Genomic DNA, 23,901 nt, shown 5'->3' on the forward strand with positions numbered 1-23,901 from the left:
AAAAACAACAGATTATCTGAAAGCAGTTCTAATGTGTAGCGCTGGCTCCTTCTGAAAGCCCAGAATCAGGCACAATGCACTGAGATGGCTGCCTACACACCAATATTACAGCTAAAGAAATACATTTGTTGGTTCAAGAATAAAATTTTAAATGGTTGAGTGAATTATTTGCTATGTAAACAGTGTAATTTAGAAATACAAAGTACATCATGACAGTATCTCTTGAAGCCAGGTGTCCCCAACCTTTCTTACTTGTGAGCCACAGTCAAATGTAAAAAGACTTGGAGAGCAACACAAGCATCATAAAAGTTCATGGAGGTGCCAAATAAGGGCTAAGATTGGCTATTAGGTAGCCTCTATGCACACTGTCAGCATACAGGGGGCTTTATTTGGTAGTAAATCTTTTTTATTCAACCAAAACTTGCCACCAAGTCAGGAATTAAAAAATAACTACCTGGTTTGGGGGCACTGAGAGCAACATCCAAGGGGTTGGGGAGCAACATGTTGCTCATGAGCCACTGATTGGGGATCACTGCTTTAAGCTATTCTTTCATGCTGATGCATGAAATGTTCTGTGAAAAAGTACACTCTTGCTCAACTGATCCTTTTGCACACAAACGGCACATTTAAACCTGTGCAATAACCCATGGCAACCATTCAAATGTTTGCTTTCATTGTTTAACCTGCAGCTGGCTGAAAAATCCAAGTCACTGATTGCTATGAGTTACTGCCTATGTGCAAATCTGCCCAGTGTTTATAAACAAGGCCCCATTAAAGTGCACACAAAAGCTAATTGTGCAAGCAACCAAAATAAATTAGTGGGGACTGTTTCCACTACAGAAATGTGTGTTAATTGTTGCATTTCCACACAACTATCACCTGACAAGCACTTGCCATCAATTTAACAGACTCCATGGAGGTGATTGGGAAGTAGTATTTGCACATTTGGCAACTGCCACCTCATTGTACAACGGTGCAGTTGGCACCAGGTATTGGGAGAACAGCTGGCTGGGGTTCATGCAGTTGCAGTGGGGGCATGTGGGCTATGGGCAGAGGGCTTGCATTTATGAAACTATAACTTGTTATCCAGAAAGTTCCGAATTATGGAAAAAAAATGGCAAAATTGGGCACAGTTGTGTCAAAAAAGACGCGATCAACAAAAAAGACATGGGCAGCAAAAAAATTGTGCAACAAATTTCGCAAATTTTCTTGTTGTTTTGTGAATTTTGGGACAGATTAGGGCTCTGGCACACAGGGAGATTAGTCGCCCGCGACTCGAGAGGAAACTTCCACGATTTCACTGAAATCACGCCGCCGCATATGCCATCCCACCGGCGATTTACATTTTTGCCGGTGGAATGACATTTTGGGGAGATTAGTCGCCCGCGAACAGGGAGATTTGTCGCGGGCGACTAATCTCCCCGTGTGCCAGAGCCCTTACTCATCACTATACTTAGATTTTTCCTTTCATATACCATTTGTATTGATAGTTATCTGTAATTACACTGAAACCCAGGGTCGGACTGGGCCGCCGGGACTCTGGGAAAATACCTGACCCTGTTGCCACTTCTCCTAGCCAGTGATGTCCTCCCCTGATGACTCTTCTCCTGGCCAGCGATGTGCTCCCCTGATGCGTTTCACATACACATATTCAGGGGATGATGTTGGGCGGGGGCCCTTGGGGGGGGTTAGGGGTGCGTGGTGGGGGCCCCTGCAAGGGATGCGTTGGCGGAGGTACCTTGAGTGTGTGGAGCCCTTCACCCCCAAGTCCGACCCTGTTAAAGCCCCCACGTTGTGGCCACTCAAGAAACATCATACAGTTAAAAAATAGCCATGCATGTTTTCAAGAAAATAAATATGTCTCAGCTTATTGGTGTTTATGCATAGGCTGTAAACATTATGAAATGCTCCTGGAAAAGACTGATTTGAAGTACTAAAGGGAATGCTGCAATTTCTACAAACACCTACTTGGGGCAGGCAGTAATTATAGAAAAGTACAGTTCATGAGCTTTTGGCAACACAATATGGACTTTGCAGTGGGATTTATTCAAGTCTGTGTTGGTCCTAGAGTGATGCATCCTCCAGTTTGCAGGGAAATGGGCATTTTAAAAAAAGTAGTTTTACGCACGTGCGAAAAGTAGCGCATGTGCGTTAATTAGCGTGCGCGACAAGTAGCGCGCTGTCTTAATTAGCGTGCGTTGCATCAAATACCGCCCGAAAATTGTCTTTGTGACTTAAATAACGCAAACAGCATCGCGTCTAAATTAACGCAAATATCCTTTTAGTGAATTGTGCATTAAGATGCGAAAAATAAGACGTGATAAAATTTTTAACGCATGCGCTCGTTTTATTGCACCGTAGTGAATCAACCCTTTTGTGTCCAAAGTGGCCATATTTTATAATTATATTAACTAATTATTATTATATGATATTACCATTTGTGAATATCAGATATTCATACTTTATGAGAGCTGCAAGAAACAGATTGTTCTTGGCTGAAAGCATGGAAGACTTGACACAGTATTTCCACTTCCAAGACACAAATTTTCTAGCCTAGCTATATTCAGCAGAGAATACTAATAGGGCTCCTCTTCCCAAAATATGCAGCATAGTACATCTGTCTATATTTCTATTAACATGTGATGGTAATGGACAGACAAGAAAACCACTATATACACTGTATTTCATACTTTACTGAGTTGCTAAAGGAGACGTATGCAAAATTAAATGAATATATATATATAGAGAGAGCCTGAGCTGGAGTTGATATATATGTATATATGCAGTTTGCAATGAATTCTAATAAGCGAGTTAACAATAAAAAAAGAACCCAGATAAAAATTCCCTAGTGTCTTGCTCACCTCTAGCAACATGTTAGTACAGAACCCAAGCAGTTTTAAACTCATTCACCCAACACCCAGTGCATTAAAAGAAAACTTATTTTAAAGAATATTTTTTGTGTGCTTTTCTATTAAAACATTATGCCATAAATGTTATTGTATTAGAATTGACTATAGACCTGAATTATTAACTGGCGGAGAACTGACCTAAAGTATTCCCATAATGCATAAAACGGAAATTTATTAAGTAGGATTTTATTTAAGTAGGAACATCTCTATATTACTGTAGCTTACAATGCTGTTGTAGCACACAACATATTGGATAGGCATATTGTTGGTTAATTACTGTAAATTTAGAAACAAGTGCAAATCCTGCTTGTCTGCAGGATGTAAGAAAACAAAGTACAGAAAGTAAAGGGGAAGTACAGAAAAACATCAGCAAAGGCCTTAATCTAAAATTGAAAATGCATTTAAACATGAATTAAAAATAACATCATGCAGCACATTCTCTCTAAATAGGCATCACTCAGACTGAAGTCCTACACACATAATAGTTTGGTACACGGCCAAACCAGAAGGTAGTTTATATGAAATCTTGCCTGTCTGCCAAGGAGCTAGCTGGACACATTGAAATTTGTCCTGCCCTACCCAGAGGCATATTAAAGAAATGCAACACCTACTCCAAAGAAAAAGAGACTCAGAGATCCTCTATAAAGGTAAGCAAAGCTAATTAGGATTTATAGACATCATAGTGATAGGTGACACAAGGCCAGAAGTTGCCTTGAGGGGAAACTTCCGCAATTTCACTGAAATCGCGGTGCCGCGTATGCCATCCCACCGGCGATTTACATTTTCGCGGGCGACTAATCTCCCTGTGTGCCAGAGCCCTTAATCTGCATAGAATCTTAAGCCAATTTACACCCAGTTTATATCAGTTCACACCTTAATTGTTATTCAATAAGAAACATAATGCTAGGAAGAAGGAGAGACCTATCAGAGAGCTCGGTGGGTATCCAAACTGATGAATAATGATGAATGGTTGGTTACTATAGGTTACTGTGCAAATTAAAAGTGTCCATCAAAGAGTGAAGCAAATCATCTTCTCCAGGTTCTGAAGGATGAAGGGTTATATAGCAACTTGTGGGACCCAGTAAATTGTATTTATGACATTGTTTGCTACAGATCTTTTTCCACTCCTACATAACCCTGATATAAACAGAGCTGTTTTTTTGTTAGGATTACAATTTTCATTCCAGACTAGCATAAAATGTAGCACTTTTACCTTTTCAACCACCTTGTACTACCAACCAAATAAATGATACTTACTCTGGCCACAGAACTAATCTGCTGAGGCATTAAAATGAGGCCGTAAATGTTGCATAACAAATTTGATTGCAAATAAAATTCCCTGGTTAGCTGTAAGAAATGGCTCCTGCGCAACTTTGCCCCAGCACTGCATCTAGTTGATATTTACTATCTGTTTACTTAGCTAGAACATTATAGCTAATAAAGCTTCTTATTGCAAACATACATAACAGAATACAACATAAACTAATCTCCATTAGAAAACTGGTCTCATTAACTGATTTCTATCGTATAGTAGGGCAGTGTTCAGGAAGTGTCATTTTAGATAAATCCAGAGAACAGAAAACACAGACTCAAAGTTCATATCAGTTACACCCAAGTGCATAACCTTTCTGTGCTCTGTGACTGCAAAACAATCAGCTCCACAAACAGTACCTAGAAGCTGCACATGCTCAATTACTCTAAATATAGAAGACACAAAGCAACCTAAATATGCAATACATGCATAAAGTTAGGAACTGTTTATTTGAGGAATTAAAAGAATTAGGTGTAATGTTACTAGTTACAAAATATTCATAAGATGTGGTAAAAATATAATTCTGGGGGCAAAGAGTGCTACAAGCTGGGCACAATCTAGCTCAGAAAGCTGCCTGGGTCCTGTACTTTCTTACTGTAGATAGGTATAAAGGATAAAAAATATTGCAGATAAACAATCTAGGCAACCGATTACACTCAACTGGGCACAAAGAAGTAAAGAAAAAGTCCTAAAATTCCTGACTCCAGACTGGTATTTACAGTGTTCTGGCTGCTTTCTGTTGTGGCTCCAGACTGGCTTTGGGTCAGAGCCGGGCCAAGGAGCTTTGGCACACCCCTATGATCAGGGCTTTATTAACTGTTGGCACTGCCCTAGGCATCAGCCGACCAGCTGCCCCCTTTTCATCCCTAATCAGTGCATGCTAAGTATAGTCTTTGAACATGATTGCTGAAAGACAGGTATATCCCCCTCAGCTCCATGACCAGATATATGTAAAAATATATTTTTTTTCATAAAGGAAAAACTGCTGCCATAGGCACAGGCCCTTGGGTGTTTGTGTAAATACAGCCCTGACCACGGTACTACCATTACCCACAGTCTAGCAGAAATAGTAACAGACACAGTCCAGCGTTCAATGGAAGGGAGAGAAAAAAAAAAGAAGTTGTTAGTCGGATTGGACAACAAAACTGTATTAAATGTTTTTCACATTTGTCACCCATTTCTTAAAATGGTTGCCCCCCCCAGACAGGTGCCTCTGCTGCCTAACCCTAGTGTCAGCCCTGCTTCACAGAATGTAGCAGGTGTTCAACTGGCAAATTACTGCTCCTTGGTATTTCTCAGTATTCCTAAACACACGCTAGAAAATATGATGTGGACAGAATAATAAATGGAGCTATATGTATTAAGTGTTTACACTTTCAGCATGTCCAGAAATGTACATTTTATATGAAAACTATTTTTGTCTGTCTTTTGCTACTCTCTTCTCAATTTGCCAGACTAGAGAGATTATGTAACATATATCAACTCTGCTCTGCTCAAGACAGTTCCCACAATGCTTTGCATGCTGGATACTCTCCGATTCAAGCCTGTTAATCCCAGATGTGGGAATTGGAATTTTGGCTGTAGGAGGGCTGACCAACGATACAATGTTGCAATGGTATGAGTAATCCAGGAAAGGAGAGGAAGGAACTGTAAAAGACAACGAGAAACTACTTTTGGTAGCAATTACATAGTATCATACATAGAAGATGAGTTAAAAATTTCAAGATGGAACCTATTTTCTTCTAAACTCAGTATATATGCATACATTGTTATCATATCTTATCTTAAGTGCCTCTTTTTTAGTGTAAAGAACCTCAACTTGGCCAGTCTATTCCATATTCTCCACCAGTTAAGTGGCTTAGGGCTCTGGCACACGGTGAGATTAGTCGCCCGCGACAAATCTCCCTTGTCACGGGCGACTAATCTCCCCAAACTACCATCCCACCAGTGAAAATGTAAGTCGCCGGTGGGATGGCACACGTTGCGCAGGCGATTTCTGCAAATCGTCGAAATTGCCTCTGGCACATACAGTATATCTGTGCTTTATTTGGTAGTAAATCTTGTTTTTATTCAACCAAAACTTGCCCCCAAGTCAGGAATTCAATGATAACTGCCTGGATTGGGGGCACTGAGAGCAATATCCAAGGGGTTGGTGAGCAACGTGTTGCTCACGAGCCACTGGTTGGGGACCACTGCCTTAGTGGGACTCTCTTTAATTCAATAATATCCCGTTTGAGCACTAGAGACTAAAACTTCTCTGCATATTACCAGTGCTCAGTATAAGGGTAGCATAACCTTCTGCAGAAAAACTTAACCACTTTTAATACAGCTCAAAACCTTCCTTCCCCATTAACATTGCTTGCTACAGCCAAGATCATTATAAGAACCCCATAGTCTGTCTCCATCATGGATTTGCTTTAGAGCTCCTTATCTACCTTTAAACAAATAAATCCTTCCCTTTTCTAAGTAGCAGCTTTTGAGCAGCTTGTTATCAGGAGCTACTCAGTGGACTGGTAATTCATTTTATTAGCTCCTTTATAGTTCTTTGGGACTAGAAGTAACAGGAAGTGCCAGAAACCATAGGTATTTCTAAACCCCCCTCAGACAAAAGCCCCATGCACTGCAATCTAATAAACCCCTCTCTGCATAGTCTATTTTAGTATACAGTGTCTCTGATAGTAAAACTTTGTGTTCTCTTCAGATCAGTTCAGCGACATGGAGCTTGCTGGCGCATGCACAGTTAAAGATACTCCAGGATCACCTTCACCTGGAGTGGGGTTAATTCTCCTTTAATTAAAAGTAAGTTCAGCACAAGCCCTAGTCATGTAGTTTATGCTGAAAAGGGGAGTATACGGTCTATAAGTATAAGTGGCTTGCATATATTTATATCCCAGTTATCAAACCTTACAGTCTGGATAGAATTAGTTGGCCTGCAGAGTTCTGTGCCATCGTCAAACAAAGATACACTACTTTCAATACCCTACCCCAAGTCATTAAATATGTAATAAAAGTGGGCCCAATATAGAACCCTCTGCATAACCACCCACCGTACAAGATTATATTGCCAGTTATCACTCCATGTAAAAGCTACATTACTGAGGCCTACAGATTTTAGTTTAGAAATATTACAAACATTTATGGGACACTGTGTCCAAAAGGGTGAAATACAATTAGATCACATCTACTGCAACCCCACTGCCCAAGTTCCTATTTAACTCATCATAAAAAGCAATTCAATTTGTCTGACATGATCTTTTACTTCATAAATCCATTCTGATGACTGCTCATAATTCTCCAGAACATAATCCTAAATGTAATACCTTAAAGGGGACATATAGGATAAATTGGAAAACCCTAATTTTGTAGGCAATTATGAATAATATACAGTGCTGGTTTCCCTTTGGCCTAAACATTAACCCTATCTGTAACAATGGCCCCTTTATTGGAGCTCCCTGTAGATCATATCACTTCTCTGTCCGAGTTTAAAAAATGGAGAGTGGGCGTGTCCTAATAGTCCCTGCCAGAAGCACATTAGGAGGGGGAGAGCCAATCACAGCCCTGCAATCACACAAGCAAAGACAGGCTTCAGTTCCCTATCAGGTCAGCCTAGCTGCTGATTGGTTCCTATATTATAGTGCAGTGTACGGAGGGCTGCCAGCTCCCCTGTACATCCAGAGAATTCAGCCAGCAGGAAGTGGAACAGATGGGCGGGACTAGTGGAGTTTTGGTGGAATTTCTCAATAAATCAGTCTGAAATACAACTTTTTTTAAACACATTCCTTCTATATCTAGAGGGGTATAATTCTCTGCTACATTCTAAATTTTTATAGGATATGTCACCTTCAACAAGCCTTCAAACAACTTGCCCACCACAGATGTCAAACTTACTGGCCTATAATTGCCAGGATGAGTTCGTAAATATTGAATTGCATCAGCATTGCTCCAATGTATAGGTACCATAACAGATGAAAATGAGTCTTAGAAAATGGGAAAACGTGGCCTGGCTAGAACTGAACTGAAGATGTGCAAGTAAATCCATTTAATTCATATTAAAATCCATCATTTAAATGTGTATATATTGTTTATTGGAAGGTTGCTAAGATTACATTTTCTTTTATTATTCGAGAGAAAATCTATTTTTTATTCCTTGGATGGACGTCACCTTTTGCTGCTTAAAAAACTTTTGGCAGATAAAAAGGGGCTTTTTTCTGTACAAGCCAAGAACATGTTGCTGCAAGTGGCATAGCACATCAAGTCAATTGCCTGTAATAGTGACAAATCTGCACAACAGAGCAGGAAGCTTATAGGCAATGCTTCAAAATGAGTACTTTTAGTCAGTTTTTTATTAAACTCAATGGAACCAAAATGGTTTAGAAATCTGTATGTTGCTCAGCTGCTTGTCCGTGTGCTCAACTGACAGCAATGATTTTTAGCACAACTCATGAACTTCTCATCCTCCTGTGAATGCTCCTTCTAATTGGTCTTTGCTGTGTGCACTTTTTAAAATTGTGTGATCATTATGTTTTACATGAATCCCCCCCCCATACAGTAAGCCCACCTCACACAATTCAGCCCTGCCATGTATTGCCAAAGCATAACCCAGGTGTGTTACACTGATCATTCTGTGAAAGAAGTGGCACAATTAGAAGTTACTGCAAAATAATGATATGATTGTGTTCCCATTTATCCCCTTTCCCTTTGTCATTAAAAAGTGCCCATGTAGTGTTTTCTGGATGAAATATGAGTGTATTGTTTCTAAAGGTTCTTTTAACATTCTCTGCTAGGTACTAGTGCACTAATATTAATACCAGACTCCTTACAATGCTTATAGCAAAAGAAGGTTTGGAAAATTATTTTCTGGTCAGGAATAAATAGTTCCAGTGTGGAAAGTAAGTCTGAATTTATCATTACTGCCATTAAATTGTACAGAATAATAAATCACCCAGAGTAGGACTGTTTCAACGCTTCAGTGATATATATCCCCCACCCCCTTAAAATAAAATTAACTACCCACAGTGGGGGTTGGACATTTTTATCATGCAAGGTCTTTAAATATGTAACAAATTCCAGTTAGTGGATAACCATGCAGATACAGTAGAACCCCCAATTTACATCCCCTGATTTTAAGTTTTCCCGCTTTTTACACCGTTTTTTTGTGGTCCCACCAATTTTAATGCATTCCTATGGGCTCTATTCCCGGATTTTACATTTGTATTTCCCGCATTTTACACTGTTTTTATCATGCCTCTCCCTAGCAAATCGCTTAGTTTTAAGGTAAAAATACAGCTTACTTTAGGAATTAAAGTTTCCCCCATGTCTTGCGATCACAGGCACCATCTTAGGAAGGTCAGCATCACCACTATCGCCTCATATTTCATACTGCGCATGCGTACCTATACGGGAGCGTACAAAATACCGCGAGAGTTGCACAAGTATGGGGAACAGCTGTACAAGGTGCAGATTTTTAAAAGAGTACAGATTTTTGTTTCAGTGCTGTACAGTATTCTTTTCCGCATCTTATTAATTTATAGTGATATTCAAACTTTTAGTAAACACATGCATTAAATGCAAAATGTTTTACAGTACTGTAAAAAGTTGTTTCAGTACTTCTGCTAAAACCTGTGAAATAACTCAGTAAAGGAACTGTGTTGCAAATAAAAAAATATTCCTGTACTTATTTCCTTTAAATCATTGACATTTATGTGTCCTTAACACATTTCCCTGATTTTACATTTTCCCTGATTTTACATCTTTTTTTCATGGTCCCCTGAAAAACGTAAAATGGGGGTTCTACTGTATTTCTGGAATCTAGAAATAAAAATATTTTTTGTATACAAAATAAGTATCATACTAAAGGAGAACTACCTTCATTTGTTTTCAATTTCTTAATTGATTTTTACTAATAAAATTTAGCTCAATTTATTTATTTTACTTTTACATTTCTATCAAGGAAAACTTGCAGTTTTAGCTAAGCAGCAGTTGTCTATCTATCTCCACATCAGGGAATAACTCAACAGGCATGATCTTTTAGCCTATAAAGACATAATAATATATAATACATCTAGAGATGCTGCCATGAGGCAAGTTGTGGAAAAATGTCACTTGCTTTCTCTGCACTATTGATATGGCCCCTCCAAGGGGTTCAGCATGGGAAAGGCCGGCTCGGGCTGCACGGGTGCCAGGATCACCCCTGAATATGCAGGTATGGAACCTGTTATCCAGAATGTTTGGGACCTGTGGTTTTCCGGATAAGGAATTTTTCCGTAATTTTGATCTCCATACATTAAGTCTACTAAAAAATAATTTAAACATTAAATAAACCAAATGGGATTGTTTTGCCTCCAATAAGGATTAATTATATCTTAGTTGGGAACAGGCACAAGGTACTATTTTATTATTACAGAGAAAAAGAGAATGGTTTTTAAAAATTAGGATTATTTGCTTATAATGAAGTCTACGGGAGATGGCTTTTGTGTAATTCAGATCTTTTTTTGAATAAAGGATTTCCGAATAATGGATCCTATACCTCATTTTGCATACATTTATATTAAAACTGCTACCTATGAATTTAGAGTAATTCAATTGGCTTTTCACTATTCCTAGCTTGTGGCCCCTCATCATTATCATTTTTAAAATGCATGGGTGGTTTGGTAACTTTAACTGAACATACACAGGTCAGCTGTTATGGTCAGGGCTTCCAACTAGCAAAGTTGGCAATAAAATTCCTGGAAGTTCAAGTACCATACAAACCAGAATGAGAATTCATGTCAATCTGTTAATTAATGCCTTTTCCTGTGTCCACAACACTAATACAGGTATCGGACCCCTTATCCAGAAACCCATTATCCAGAAAGCTCCGAATTACGGAAAGCCTGTCTCCCATAGACTCCATTTTAATCACATAATTCAGAATTTTAAAACTGATTTTCTTTTCCTCTGTAGTAATAAAACAGTACCTTGTAATTGATCCCAACTAAGATATAAATAATCCTTATTGGATGCAAAACAATCCTATTGGGGTTAATTAATGTTTTATTGATTTTTTAGCAGACTTAAGGTATGGAGATCCAAATTACAGAAAGACCCCTTATCCGGAATACCCTTGGTCCCGAGCATTCTGGATAATGGGTCCTATACCTGTACTATTTATAGACAGTTTCTTGGCATGCCTGATCACACATATAAATGCCCTGTCAGGCTATACTAGTAAGTCACCCTCGATTAATGAACTACATAGTACTGCTTTGTATCTTTGCCAGACAGGCTGTACAGAACTAAGCTAAACATTAAAGCTTGAAAGGGGCTCTGAACAGGGCCGAACTAAAGTATAATGAAGTTAGACACATGAAGACTCATTTACAGTTGTCCCAAAACACAAGATTTGCACATTTTTTAACCTACCCTTACATTTACTCATAGATTACACCACGATCTACATAACTATAAAAGAGGCTTATTTATAAGGCTTTGAAAATTATTTATACTAGAATAATAGCATAAAAAGTGGTGTAAAATATATGGTGTATTTGTTTTTTTGTGTGATTTTAAGCTGTGCATCATGATCCCTGAAATCATCCATGAGAAAGAACTAGTGGCGGTATTTATAATGGTGTGGGTTAGTTCACCTTTAAGCTAAAATTTAGCATGTTATAGAATGTCCTATTGCTAGCAACTTTGCAACTGGTCTTAAGTATTTATTTTTGTTTATAGTTTTTCAATTATTTTGCTTCCTCGTCTAGATCTTTCCAGCTTTCAAATGGGGGTCACTGAGCCCGGCAGCTAAAAAACTACTGCTCTGTGGGCTTACATTTTTTATTATTACTGTCATTTTTTGTTATTTATCTTTATATTCAGGCCCCATCCTATATATATATATATATTCCAGTCTCTCATTCTAACCACTGCCTAGCTGTTAAGGTAAACAAGACTGTAGCAACCAAAAATCTGCTAAAATTCCAAAGTTGGGAGCTGCTGAACAAAAAGCTAAATACCGGAAAAACCCCCCACAAATAATAAAAAATGAAAACCAATTGCAAATTGTCTCAGAATATTATTGTCTACATCATATGAAAAGTTAATTTAAAGGAGGAACAACCTCTTTATTTAAACCACATACCATTATTTGTATGTAGCAAGAAAATTACATTTATAAGATAACATTTTTCAAACTGCTTGATGGTTAGCTTCAGCTTTGTTTATAAACAGGCTCCCAAGGCAGTAATGTTTGGGTGGGGATCTAAGATATGGAATACATCAGAATGGCAACACACAGAAAGTAGGCTGAACTAATGAGTTGGCACTGCAGCATTTCTCTTGATGTTTTTTAGCATAGTTTGTGTTCCAATCTGTTCTGTTTATACATCAAAAATAAGTCATTTGGATACTTGTGTCACTTTAAATAATATTCAGTGGGATCCAGCAGACATTGGAAGATTCCATCCAACCCTAGGGTGCCGTATCTAATTAGTACACTTGAGTGCTTTGCTGTTGGAATTTTGAGCATAAATAGAATCCAGCAAAAAAATGGTATTCATAAACAACCTCTGTAAAGTATATTTACAACATTATACAGCATAAGATATAAAAAAAAGAAATGGACTACATAATTATCTCCAGAACCTTTAGCAAGGGTAATGACATAAAGTATGTTTTTTTGCCCATATTGTAGAAGACAAAACCTGCATTCTAACAATTCTAACCCTGATTAATGAAAACACAATCTCTGTTACTTCTTTCTGATTGATGAGCTCTCCTCCATGCCTTCTGTGAGTTGGCAGGTAACATAATAAAACAACCCTTTGGAAAAATGTTATCTCTGGTATGTGTTTATATTATACCTAAATTTAATGTACTCTTCTTTTCCCAGCTTAAAGGTGCAGTATACCTCCATATTCAACATTAGTACAATGAATAGGACTTGTTCTAAACCTGCATTTTGCCTATTTGAAAAATCTATGATGATTATTTCTTTATTTTAACAGGCCAAACCGGGAAATTAAAGCTACTCCATGTTTGGTTCATACAAGGCACCTATTTATATTACAGTAGCAGAGATAATTCCTCAGGTGGTTATACCACCTGTGTATTCCAACTGTCCTGTGTATAACATACTGATGAATTACTTTCAGTGGTAATGGCATGTTAGTAAGGACTAAGAATTGTTACTACTGGCAGGGATTAACAACAGAAAACACAGACTAAGTGGAGCCCTGTGGGGGTTTGGTAGATGATAAGCGGTTGCAGTACATGTGTGACAAATATGTAACTGGGTCCTAAACAGTGATTTTTTGTGTGATTTTTAGTGACAACTGTGAGTATGAGGAAAGAGTTCAGAAAACTGTAATGTTTAGCAATGCTACATTTGGTTGCTGGGAATAAATTCAGATGACATAAAATGCAAACCGAATCTCCCAGATACATGAAATTTCCTGAACCTGTTTTCTTTGGGATAGAGTTATTTTCTAATATCCTTGCCAACTGAATGAAGACCATTAAAATATGCACTTCTCAACTTCAAAGGGTTGACATTGCCCAGGCAAGGTTATTTTTCTTCTTAGAATTCTTTAGGATTAACTTCATTAGTCAGTAGAAATGCTTGTTAACCTCTGAATATTAGAGAAGAAAGAAGACACAGGCAATCCATGGGTTACCATTCCAGAAAATGGTATACACTGATCCCCTATGCTCCCCTACACCTAACCCACCACCTAGCTGATTAGATGAAAGTAAGAAAAATGAATATGTGACCTCCATTATAACTATGCCCATACTCACTTACAGCTAAGGGGAGAAGATTATAAAAGGTCCACTCTTCCCTGTCTAAGGTCAACACCTTCTTACCATTTCTTGAGGAAGGTGACCAATGAAAATATACTAAACATACTAATGGTACCTATGATTTATCTCTACTCTGTGGAAAGAGATCTGGGTGATGTCCTATGAGAGTGTAGCATTAAGTCACTTTATAGAATATACTGCATTCATTAACTGGCTGCCTTATGGATTGTCAAGCCTGTTTAGAACATTGGTATTACAAAATACTATGAAGTTTTTCTGCTTCTCTTTACAATGTGCACAACAAATGACACTTGATTTGGAGTACAAAGACCATAATATGCCATGCCTGGCTGCTTTTCTAAACATACTGCCTTTTAAAAAGGAATTTTCAGCATATTACCAGGTTGATTCATTTCCCAGTCCAGCTGTTGTTTACATATATTGGGAATTTGTACTTTTTTTGTATCCCAGTCATGTTCTAATTTGCTGGTTATTTATGTGGATTATATGCAGTATGTTGAGCAAGTGATTCAGCTGCCTAATTATACTCTACTTTGCTACTAGTAATTACTTTGTACATACAAAAACTGTTGCAGAGTTGCTCTTTTTCAGTATGTGCTAAACAGTTAACTACTGATGTCCACTGGTCTCTTCAGTGGAGAATTATTGCATATTTTCAGATATAAGTCAGAGGCTGCTATTAAGTATCAAATGACTATACTCTAATCTTTACGCTCACAGATATATACATTTACTGTATTTTCCCTTTAAAAGCCACATATAAGCCATAGTGCAGCAGGGCTGGGTAGTAATAAGTTCAGAAAGGTTAGTAAAAGGTTCAGTCTTTTTCTTGGCTGATTAGTAATTCCTTTGGATGTTTAAGGCTGATAAGCAATCAGCTCTCATGCACATTTCCTTCTAGTACTCTGATCTATCTTTGTTTTGTAGCCTGAAAACATATTTTCCTCTCAAATTCTTTATTTAAATTTATAGAAGAGATAAAATCAGTACTATTCAATGATGGAACATAAATATATGTAGTCTTATAACTTCTGAACTGGGATAAGACGTTGCACAGAGGGGTCAGATCTCGGCACAACAAAAAAGCATGGTTGCTGTGTCTGTGCATTAACACATGCCTGTCTATTTACACTGATGTCAAGGCAGAAGGAAGCAGATCAGAAGCTTCTCCTGCACTGTAGGTATGCTGGCAGAGAAAACACCTGGTATGACATGGCCATAATCCTTTTATAGCTGTGGGGCTAGAGCAGTGTATTTGAGGGACTAAGGAAGTGTATTACTGTTCTGACTGGAGCTATCAACCCGCCCCCACTCCCAGTACAAATGCACACAATTTTAGATTGCTACCATATATTTAGAAGTTGTTGTTATAACAATTTCATCCACGGATGCACAACTTACAGTCGATGGAGAAAGTGCCTCACTTGCCATTAGCTTTAGTTAACATATACATCTTGGCACATCTGGAGTTACAGAAGGGGACACCTGGCAATGCACAAAGCCTGGGATCTCTGTCATAGGTGAATTGTATAACTCAGCAATCTCCAACCTGTGATCCAGCTATTGTTAAATTACAACTTCCGTGTGTGCAGGGGGTGAGGAATGACTGATTCAGTAAAACGATGTATACTTCTGCTCAAAAGGATCTGAAAAAAAAATGTCACTTACCCTACCTGTTACCTTACAGTTGTTTGTGTGCTAAACTACAACTCCAATCATCCAGTAATACTAACTAATACTATACTATACTATAACTAATATGAAACAACAGGGAAGTTTTAAAGGAGAATGAAAGTCTAAATCACTAGGGGGGAAGGGGGTGGCAATTATTAGGCACATCCCAGTGACTGTAATCATTTACCTGAAACCTCAGGCCAGTGCTCCTGTTAGCAAGAAGCTGCACCAACCCAGGGTATTTCTACAAAAGTTCTTGCTTCCTCTTCTCTCTTCTTGCGTTGTGGGCGTATGCATGAGAAAGAACTAGCTTTTCACTTCTTAGTTTAGTTTCACCTGTACTGTGCATACACCAGCCTGACCCGAAACGAAATAAAGACAAAAGTCAGAAGAAGATGGCAACGAAGATCTTCTGAAGAAATACCCTTGACTGGTTCAGTTTTTAGCAAACAGGAGCACTGGCCCAGGGTATCAGGTGTGATCTTAATTACTGGGGGTTACTTTCTTTCTCCTTTAAGGCTTTGGTGGGCCCTGGACAAAGATCCAATAGGTGTCCCCATCCCCACGAATCCCCTCCACAGACTACAGATCCAACAGTTCCCTAAAATCTTAAATTATAAACCTACACACATATCATAGATTGAGCACACTAATTCATTTAAGTAAATAAATGCAGCCACTAACCTGATGCCTTATGGCCCAGAACTGTGCACAAATGCAGAGTCACATGCAGAAGTAATATGTACACATATTTTTGGCAGGCATACAGGTATGCAGTAGGAACCACACACAGACACCCAAAAACACGTAGAGTCAGTTCAGATATGCACATAAAGGCACCCAGAAATAAATTCATATTGTTCCCACTCCTCACTCATGCTAACCAGTTCCCAAACACTCTCTGTCTCTGTCTATCTTTTCTTACACACTGAGGTCTCCATCTGTAGTTCCCCCAGCCGCCCTCCTACTTCCATCTCCCTGCACTGCTTCAGCAAGCCATTCCTAAGAGAAAAAAGTGCCTGTTCCTTGTGCTGACAGTTTCCATGGTTTATACAAATGTTGTCTCACATTAGTGTCTGTCACTGCTGTTTTTCAACTAAAATCCACTGCTGGATACTGCTAACATGGCATGCTAGTACTACCAGGATGAGAACTGCTCACTCCTCGCTGATGGCTGAGGGGGGAGCAGAGAAACATAAGTCAGAATTGGACTGATGTGATGGATGGATGGCAGGCAGCGTGAGCATGGGTGAGATATACTACTGGGTATTGTAGGGAAAGTTAATAGAGATACAGTGGGCTCGGGGCAAATGCCCCCTTTTTTATATAGCATTGCTGGAAGCAGACCTCACAGAGTGACACATTAAGGATATGTGAACCCCCCACCCCACATTTACGTCTAACGCTGGGGCAGGGAGAGTAGAGCCCGCAGGTGTGTGTGGGTCCTATGGACTGTGACTGGGCTTTCAGAAAGGTATTACATTGTGTGATAAGAACAGTAATAATAGATACATTAGTACATATTGTGTTTCTTTAAATGGGGTAAAGCAAGGCTGTACATGTATAACCCACAAAATCTAAATTAGGCATTCTTAACCCATAATAGCTACTCATGCTGTTTAGGTTCAATGTCACTGATCCCCTTTAATACAATTATATTTTTCTTTCTGCAGTAAAAACAGGTAATTTAATGAAGCTGCATAATTAATACCAGAACAGTTATTGGGTGGCCAAGCTGTCTCCCAAGTATGATCCTCTTTCCCAAAAATACACATCTAATCTCAATAAACAATTCTAGGTAAATTCCTGCAAACAAGCTTTAGCACAGTGCTGGATTATATGACCCTTACCATTGCATCGTACTTGAGGTAATTCATAAAATAAGCAGCTTCGTGCCCCTTGTAGTAGTTGAACCAAATCGTGCCCTGGTACTGATCCCCAGCATCCAACAGCAGCACATGTCTGTGAGTGCTCCGGATCTCCTCGATTTTGGCGAATCTCCTGGCCACCCCACCATAGCAGTCTTGTGGGTCCCCACATTTGCCCGAGTCCCTGTTGGTTTGCTCCACTCGGGCATGCACATCGTTAGTGTGCAGAATGGTCAGCTGCAAGGTGGCAGCGGAAGGAGAGCAGCGCTGGCTGCAGAGCAGGAGAAGCCACACCAACACGCTCTGCATTTCTCTGCTGTGCTGTTACCTGCTGGGCAGTTTGCGCCAGGACACTGCTCTCATGTACTGTGCCTGCCGTCTGCACTTCTACTGGAAGGCGTGTAGCCTAGGGAAGGAAAGGGGAGGCGGAGACCTAATCACATTGCTTGAGATAGTTTGTAGTTCTAAGCACAAGACACTAGTCTTTGACCTAAGATTGCATGTACTTGGCAGTCTCACCGTTCAGATATTTATTGTTACATGGTGAGAAAGAATAGAAAGCAGATGAGTGCCCAGCATTCTTTCTGAAAATGTACTTTTCCCCTTGTATCTGATAACATGTATGAGTGAGGAATGGTGCCAGTAACCAGCAGTGTTCTTTCTGATGAGCACACCAAGTTTTAACAAGCAGGTATTTATATATAGCGGTAGAACCTGACCGCACTCACAGGAATTTACACAAAAAAGTAAAACTAGTGAAAAGAAATTTGAGGTTTATTTAAATTTGGACTAAATAAATATGTATATAGAGTGCTAGTCAATATATATATCTCCCTGATGAAAGTTCCAGATAGGAACTGAAACGTTGGACTGAATAAAGCCTCACATTTATTTATCTAAACCTCTGTAATTCTTCTTGAAAAACATCCTGCGTGTGCTGTCATTCCAACCCTGTGTATATATATATATATATAAAAATATATATATATATACGCACACACATACACTGACTTGCACTCTGACCTGTAATTCTCTCCAGCAGAGAGGTGAGGTCCCAGGCAAAAGACCTCTTGAGCATGTGACACACCCATTTTATATTAGAGAACACCACCACCTAGTGGGCATTCCTGAACTGCAGGGGAAGCTGTCTTTTAAAGGAGAACTAAACCCTAAAAATTAATATGGCTAGAAATGCCATATTATATATTATAAACTGACTGAACTGGCTTAAAGTTTCAGCATCTCTATAGTAGTAATGACATCGGTTGTTACAGTTGTCACAGGAGCTCCCCATCTTGGATTCTGCCCCCCCCCCCTCCCTGTGGTCTGAGGAGCTGCTGAGAAGTTGAGCTTAGTGGTCATTGCAAATTATCAAGCAGAAAATGAGGGTTGTCTGTCATATAAGCTGTTGAATGAATTACTAATCAGCTTTTTACTGTTACATTTATATTCTATATATGCAGTATATTTTGAGTCGGTCCCTAAGCTCAGTAACTGACAGCAGCACAGAGCAGGTGTAGGGAAGCAGCAGAAAAGAAGATGAGGAGCTGCTGGGGTATCTATGGAGGCACAAATCTTCCCTGCTAAAGGGTTGTGGTCACCTTGGGCTGGTACAGAACCCCAAGACATTTCTGCCCTACTTCTTTAGTTAGGCTTTAGTTCTCCTTTAACCTGGGTAGTCTAACTTCCATAAGCACACAATTAGGCCCACTTTTTGGCATCCAATGGACATCCAGTGGTAAGCTTATAGCCGAGTATATGTGCTAAAGTGAGCATGGGAGCATGAGAGTTTTCCAGAGGGGCAGCATAGTCATCAACCAAAAGCAACCTGCTTTTCTACACTAATCCTGTGTACAGGATAACAAGGGAATGTCAGGTTTGCAGGAAATTCATTTATTGGCAAAGCCCAGAAAGTCCCTCACAGCTTTCATAATTGCGTAACTGGAGGGCTGTTTAAAAAGAGAGTACAAATCATGAGAATGTGTTGCACTATACATAAGCCAATAATTGGTGGTATTATTTAGGAAGAAAAATTCCACTAATACAGTGTGCCCCTGTCCAATTATTCATGCCCCCCCCCCATGCAACGATGTTGGGGGCTGCTAGGCAGGTACCTCTTTTGCCTACCCCTACTCCGTGCTCTCTTGTACCCCTGCTACTACTTGATGTGGTCGCTCCCCCCATTTTGTCATGTTTGTTCCAGCACATGCGGGGGAGGTGGGGTTGCAGGAGGCTTTGCCCGGAACTCTTCTAATGTTCCCTGTGTACATGCTAACACATACATGTAGGCATTGGTATACAGGTTTACAGTGTGTACAGATGAGAGAAAGCATTTGCCACTGTTATTATAGGCAGCAGCCCAATGGTTAAAACATTGCTTCAAAGAGTCTGAGAAGGGTGCTCTGTGTTCATATGCCCTAACAAATTCACCATTAATATGTTATTTATTTTATATTGGAGTGGCAGGTTAGTACTGAGACTGGGCTTTCAGAATTGCATTACATTGTTTTGTGATAAGTACAGGAATCATAAATGTGCTAATACATACAGTTCCTGGGGAAAGCAAGGCTGTAAATGCAGTAACCCACAAAATCTAAATTAAGCATTCTTAACCTAGGGGTCAATATCCAAAAATAGCTCTCGTGCTCTTTAGGTTGGATGTCAGTGAAAGCTCAAAAACAGACGAATGAGAGGAACAGAAAGCAGATAAGTGCCCAGCAGGTCTTTCTTAAAAAATACTTTACCCCTTGTATCTGATAATATGTATGAATGAAGAATGGTGCAGCAGTGCCAGTAGATTTCTACATCCACATAAATTGGAATAAATCACGTTACATTGCATTCATATCATCTGTAGCCAGCATTCCAACCTTGGTACTCATTACAGACAGACAGCTACACATTACAGACAGAAAGATAGGTAGTAGCTATGCAATACAGACAGAGGGCCCTCAATTCTGCCAATGCATTGGCTGGTCCCTCCCAGATTTTATTTTAGACTGTAAGTTTTATTGAGCAGGACCCTCTTTAACTCTTGTACTGCTTATCAGTTGCATTGTTTTCATTGTATGTAATCTTTATATTACTTGTAAATAACCATTGATACTATATAAATACATTATTATTATTATTATTAATAATAGTAATAAATATAATAATAATAATAATAAATGGTTTTAAAATTCCAGGATGCTGTCCTTTGACAGCGTATTGAGTGAAATGAGGTAAATTTACCTAGCCTGTCCTGTTGGCTGCAGTGCATTACGGTACCAAGAAACTTTCTGTCTTTTATAAGCCCTCACACAATGGCAACTTGCAGCATCTGTCTGTATTCCTACCTATTTATTGAAGCTTGCAGGTACACAGTGTCAAATGCTATACAAGTGAGCAAAACTTTTGCAACACTTAATTTATAATGGAGCAAAAAGCTTGGGGGTAATGGTGCCTAGTGAAGCCCCAGGGTATCACACTGTTGTAAGATTGCTATTGGCCCTTCCCTTCATTAATTAATCTTGCACAGCCTATATCAGGCTACAATCTTAAAGTTATTTATAGGAGTATATTCATTTTCATCTTAACATTAACAATAATTCAGTCATTTATCTTTTTTTATCCTGCGCAACAACCCATGCTATGCATTGGGCTATTAACATCAAAATGCAGCAGAGTTCAATTTTAGCCTGAAAACTGAAACGGGAACGTCTGTGCTCAGTATTTCCATGCAGTACAGTGGTACTTTTATTCATCTGTGCTTTACAGGAAATTCAGCAGGGAAATGATCTTACAATAAAATACCACAAATTGCATGTCAGAAAAATTGCATGTTACTCAGGCCCAGCTAGGAGTATATGGTAATAACTGCCATAGCTTCCAGTTAGCTGAGGTTTAACAGAATATTTCTTTACAAACTCTGAAACCACGTTTCCATTTAAAAATTGGAGATTTATAAACTAAGTTGAGATTCTGGAGATGGAATAAACATATCAACTCACATATGGGTTAAGGTAATAAAAAGTCTTACGTTTGCCCGCATCTAGTAACCCAAAGCAACTAGATTTACCAGTAAATGCTACTTACTGAATGGTTGCTATGGGTTACTAGACTTGCAAATTTAAGTAATTATTACACAAAAACAAAAAATGATGCACAGTTTAGTTTTTTCATTTAAAATCTCATTGCTTTCCAACTGTTTCCATTTAGTTGACTATTTCATATTTTCATAGGCTGGGTAATATATGAAAATGCCATATCGGGTGCTGCAGCCATGAGGTGAGATGAGAATTGGAATTTCAGCAGTACGAGTGCAGAGAGTGCGATTGTGTTCTTTGAACTAGTGATTCGGTCCCCCTCCACCTGCTCCAATGAGAAAAAAAATGTGAGGGGGGGGGGGGGGCAGCATTAACTTGCACTGCACTGAGCCCTGAGACAGGCCTGTGTCATAACATGACATGGAATGAGTCTATAAATGTATGTTTATTGTTGGGGGTATATGTTGTAGGTTGTGGCTACAAAGTTTGCTGCAAATCTAGTTACAGATAGATTAAGCACATTGCATTTACTGGTCACCTGATTAAAAGCAAACATCTTATTGTGTTGGGTTGAAAACCCCAACATACTGTTCTTCGACTTCAGCTTCTTCTTCCGCTTTTTCTTCTTCTTCTTCTTCTTAGCGCCCCCCATTTTCTAAATGCTACTCCTCCTACAGTTTTAGGGGTACAATACCCAAACTCCCCACACATCTTCGCCCTATAGCGGAGCAGTTTGCTTGTGCTTTTCTAAGCAGTTGTGCCCCCCCTCTTTTTGTGGCGCCGCTCCGAACCCCCCAATTTTCCCATTGACTTTGACAGGGAAGATTTTCAAACTGCTGCTACACTTACAGCTTTGAAGCTACACCCCCCAAACTTGAATAACATAATCATGGGGTCACCCCGAATGAAGCAGCAACATTTGTTGGATGACTCCAAAGTGGGAGGGGCCAACAACAGCCAATCAAATTTTAATCATTGACTTTAATGGAGAAATTGAAACTGCTGCCAATCTTACAGCTTTGAGGCTTCACTCCCCAAACTTGAATCACACAGTCATGGGGTCAGCCTGAATGAAAATAGGATGATTATTGGATGCCCAAAAGTGGGTGGAGCTGTGAACAGCCAATCAGTTTTTACCTATTGATTTGGCGGAAATTCAACCTGCTGCCATTCTCACAGTAATAACGTTGGGGTCCCCAAACTTTTTACACTTGGTCACTAGGGGACTGCAGGTTAAGTTGTGAAAAGTGGGCGGAGCCACCAACAGCCAATCAAATTTCACCTATTGATTTTTATTGTTTGATGCCAGATTTTCCAAACTTTGCACAGTCAGTCACTGGGTGACTTCGTACTCAAGGTTAGAAAAAGTGGGAGGGGCTCCCAAAAGCCAATCACATTTCTTTCATTGTTTTCAGTGGGAAAATTTTAACTGCTGCCATTCTCACATGTTTAATGTCAGGGTCCCCAAACTTTGCACAGTTTGTCTCTGGGTGACTATGTTCCAAGTTTAGAAAAGTGGGTGGGGCCAAGAACGGCCAATCAGATTTCACCTATAGACTTCAATCATTTAAATTTAAACTGCGGCCATTCTTTAAATATTAATACTAAGGTGCCCAAACTTTGCAGAGCTAGTCACCAGGTAACTGCGGTTCAGAGTTAGAAAAAGTGGGTGGAGTCACCAACAGCCAATCAGACTTCACCTATTGAATTTTTTTAAAATGCTGCCTTTCTCACACTATTTATGCCAGGGTTCCCAAAATTTGCACAGTCAGTCACTGGCTGACCATGTATTCAGGGTTAGAAAAAATGGACGGAACCACCAGCAGCCAATCCATTTCCACACATTACATTTCATTGGTTTATATTTAAACGGATGCCATTATTTAAGTATTAATTCCAGGGTTGTTAAACTTTCCATAGTTAGTCACTGGGTATTTCCCATTCAAAGTTAGAAAAAGTGGGTTGAGCCACCAACAGCCAATCACATTTCACACATTTACTTTCAATGGTGAAGTGTAAAATCCTGTCAGTCCCACAATTTTGTATGCCCCAAACTTTGCAGAGTTGGTCACGGTCACCTCAGTTCAAAAATAGGAAAAGTGAGTTGGGCCACTAACAGCCAATCAGATTTAATCTATTGAATTTTATTGGTTAAATTTAAAATGCTGTCATTCTCACACTGTTTATGCCAGGGTGCCCACTGTTTGGATGACATCACCTCAAGGTTAGAAAAAGTGGGCACACCCACCAATCACAATTTACCTATTAACTTTTATTGGTTTCAATTTAAACTGCTGCTGTTCTTTAACTAA

General features: G+C 39.3%; 1 protein-coding gene across 1 annotated transcript in view; it reads right to left on the bottom strand.

Moving 5' to 3' along the window:
* nt5e (5'-nucleotidase, ecto (CD73)) overlaps nt 1-18,111 on the bottom strand; it is a 53,794-nt gene extending 35,683 nt beyond the window's left edge. Inside the window, exon 1 of the mRNA XM_002933927.5 lies at nt 17,544-18,111. Within this exon, the coding sequence (XP_002933973.1) occupies nt 17,544-17,870 (327 nt within the window). The 5' untranslated portion in view covers nt 17,871-18,111. The remainder of the gene's footprint in view (nt 1-17,543) is intronic.
* Between the last annotated feature and the right edge of the window lie 5,790 nt (nt 18,112-23,901).

This window comes from Xenopus tropicalis, chromosome 5, assembly GCF_000004195.4.
Source record: "Xenopus tropicalis strain Nigerian chromosome 5, UCB_Xtro_10.0, whole genome shotgun sequence".
NCBI classification, from domain to species: domain Eukaryota; kingdom Metazoa; phylum Chordata; class Amphibia; order Anura; family Pipidae; genus Xenopus; species Xenopus tropicalis.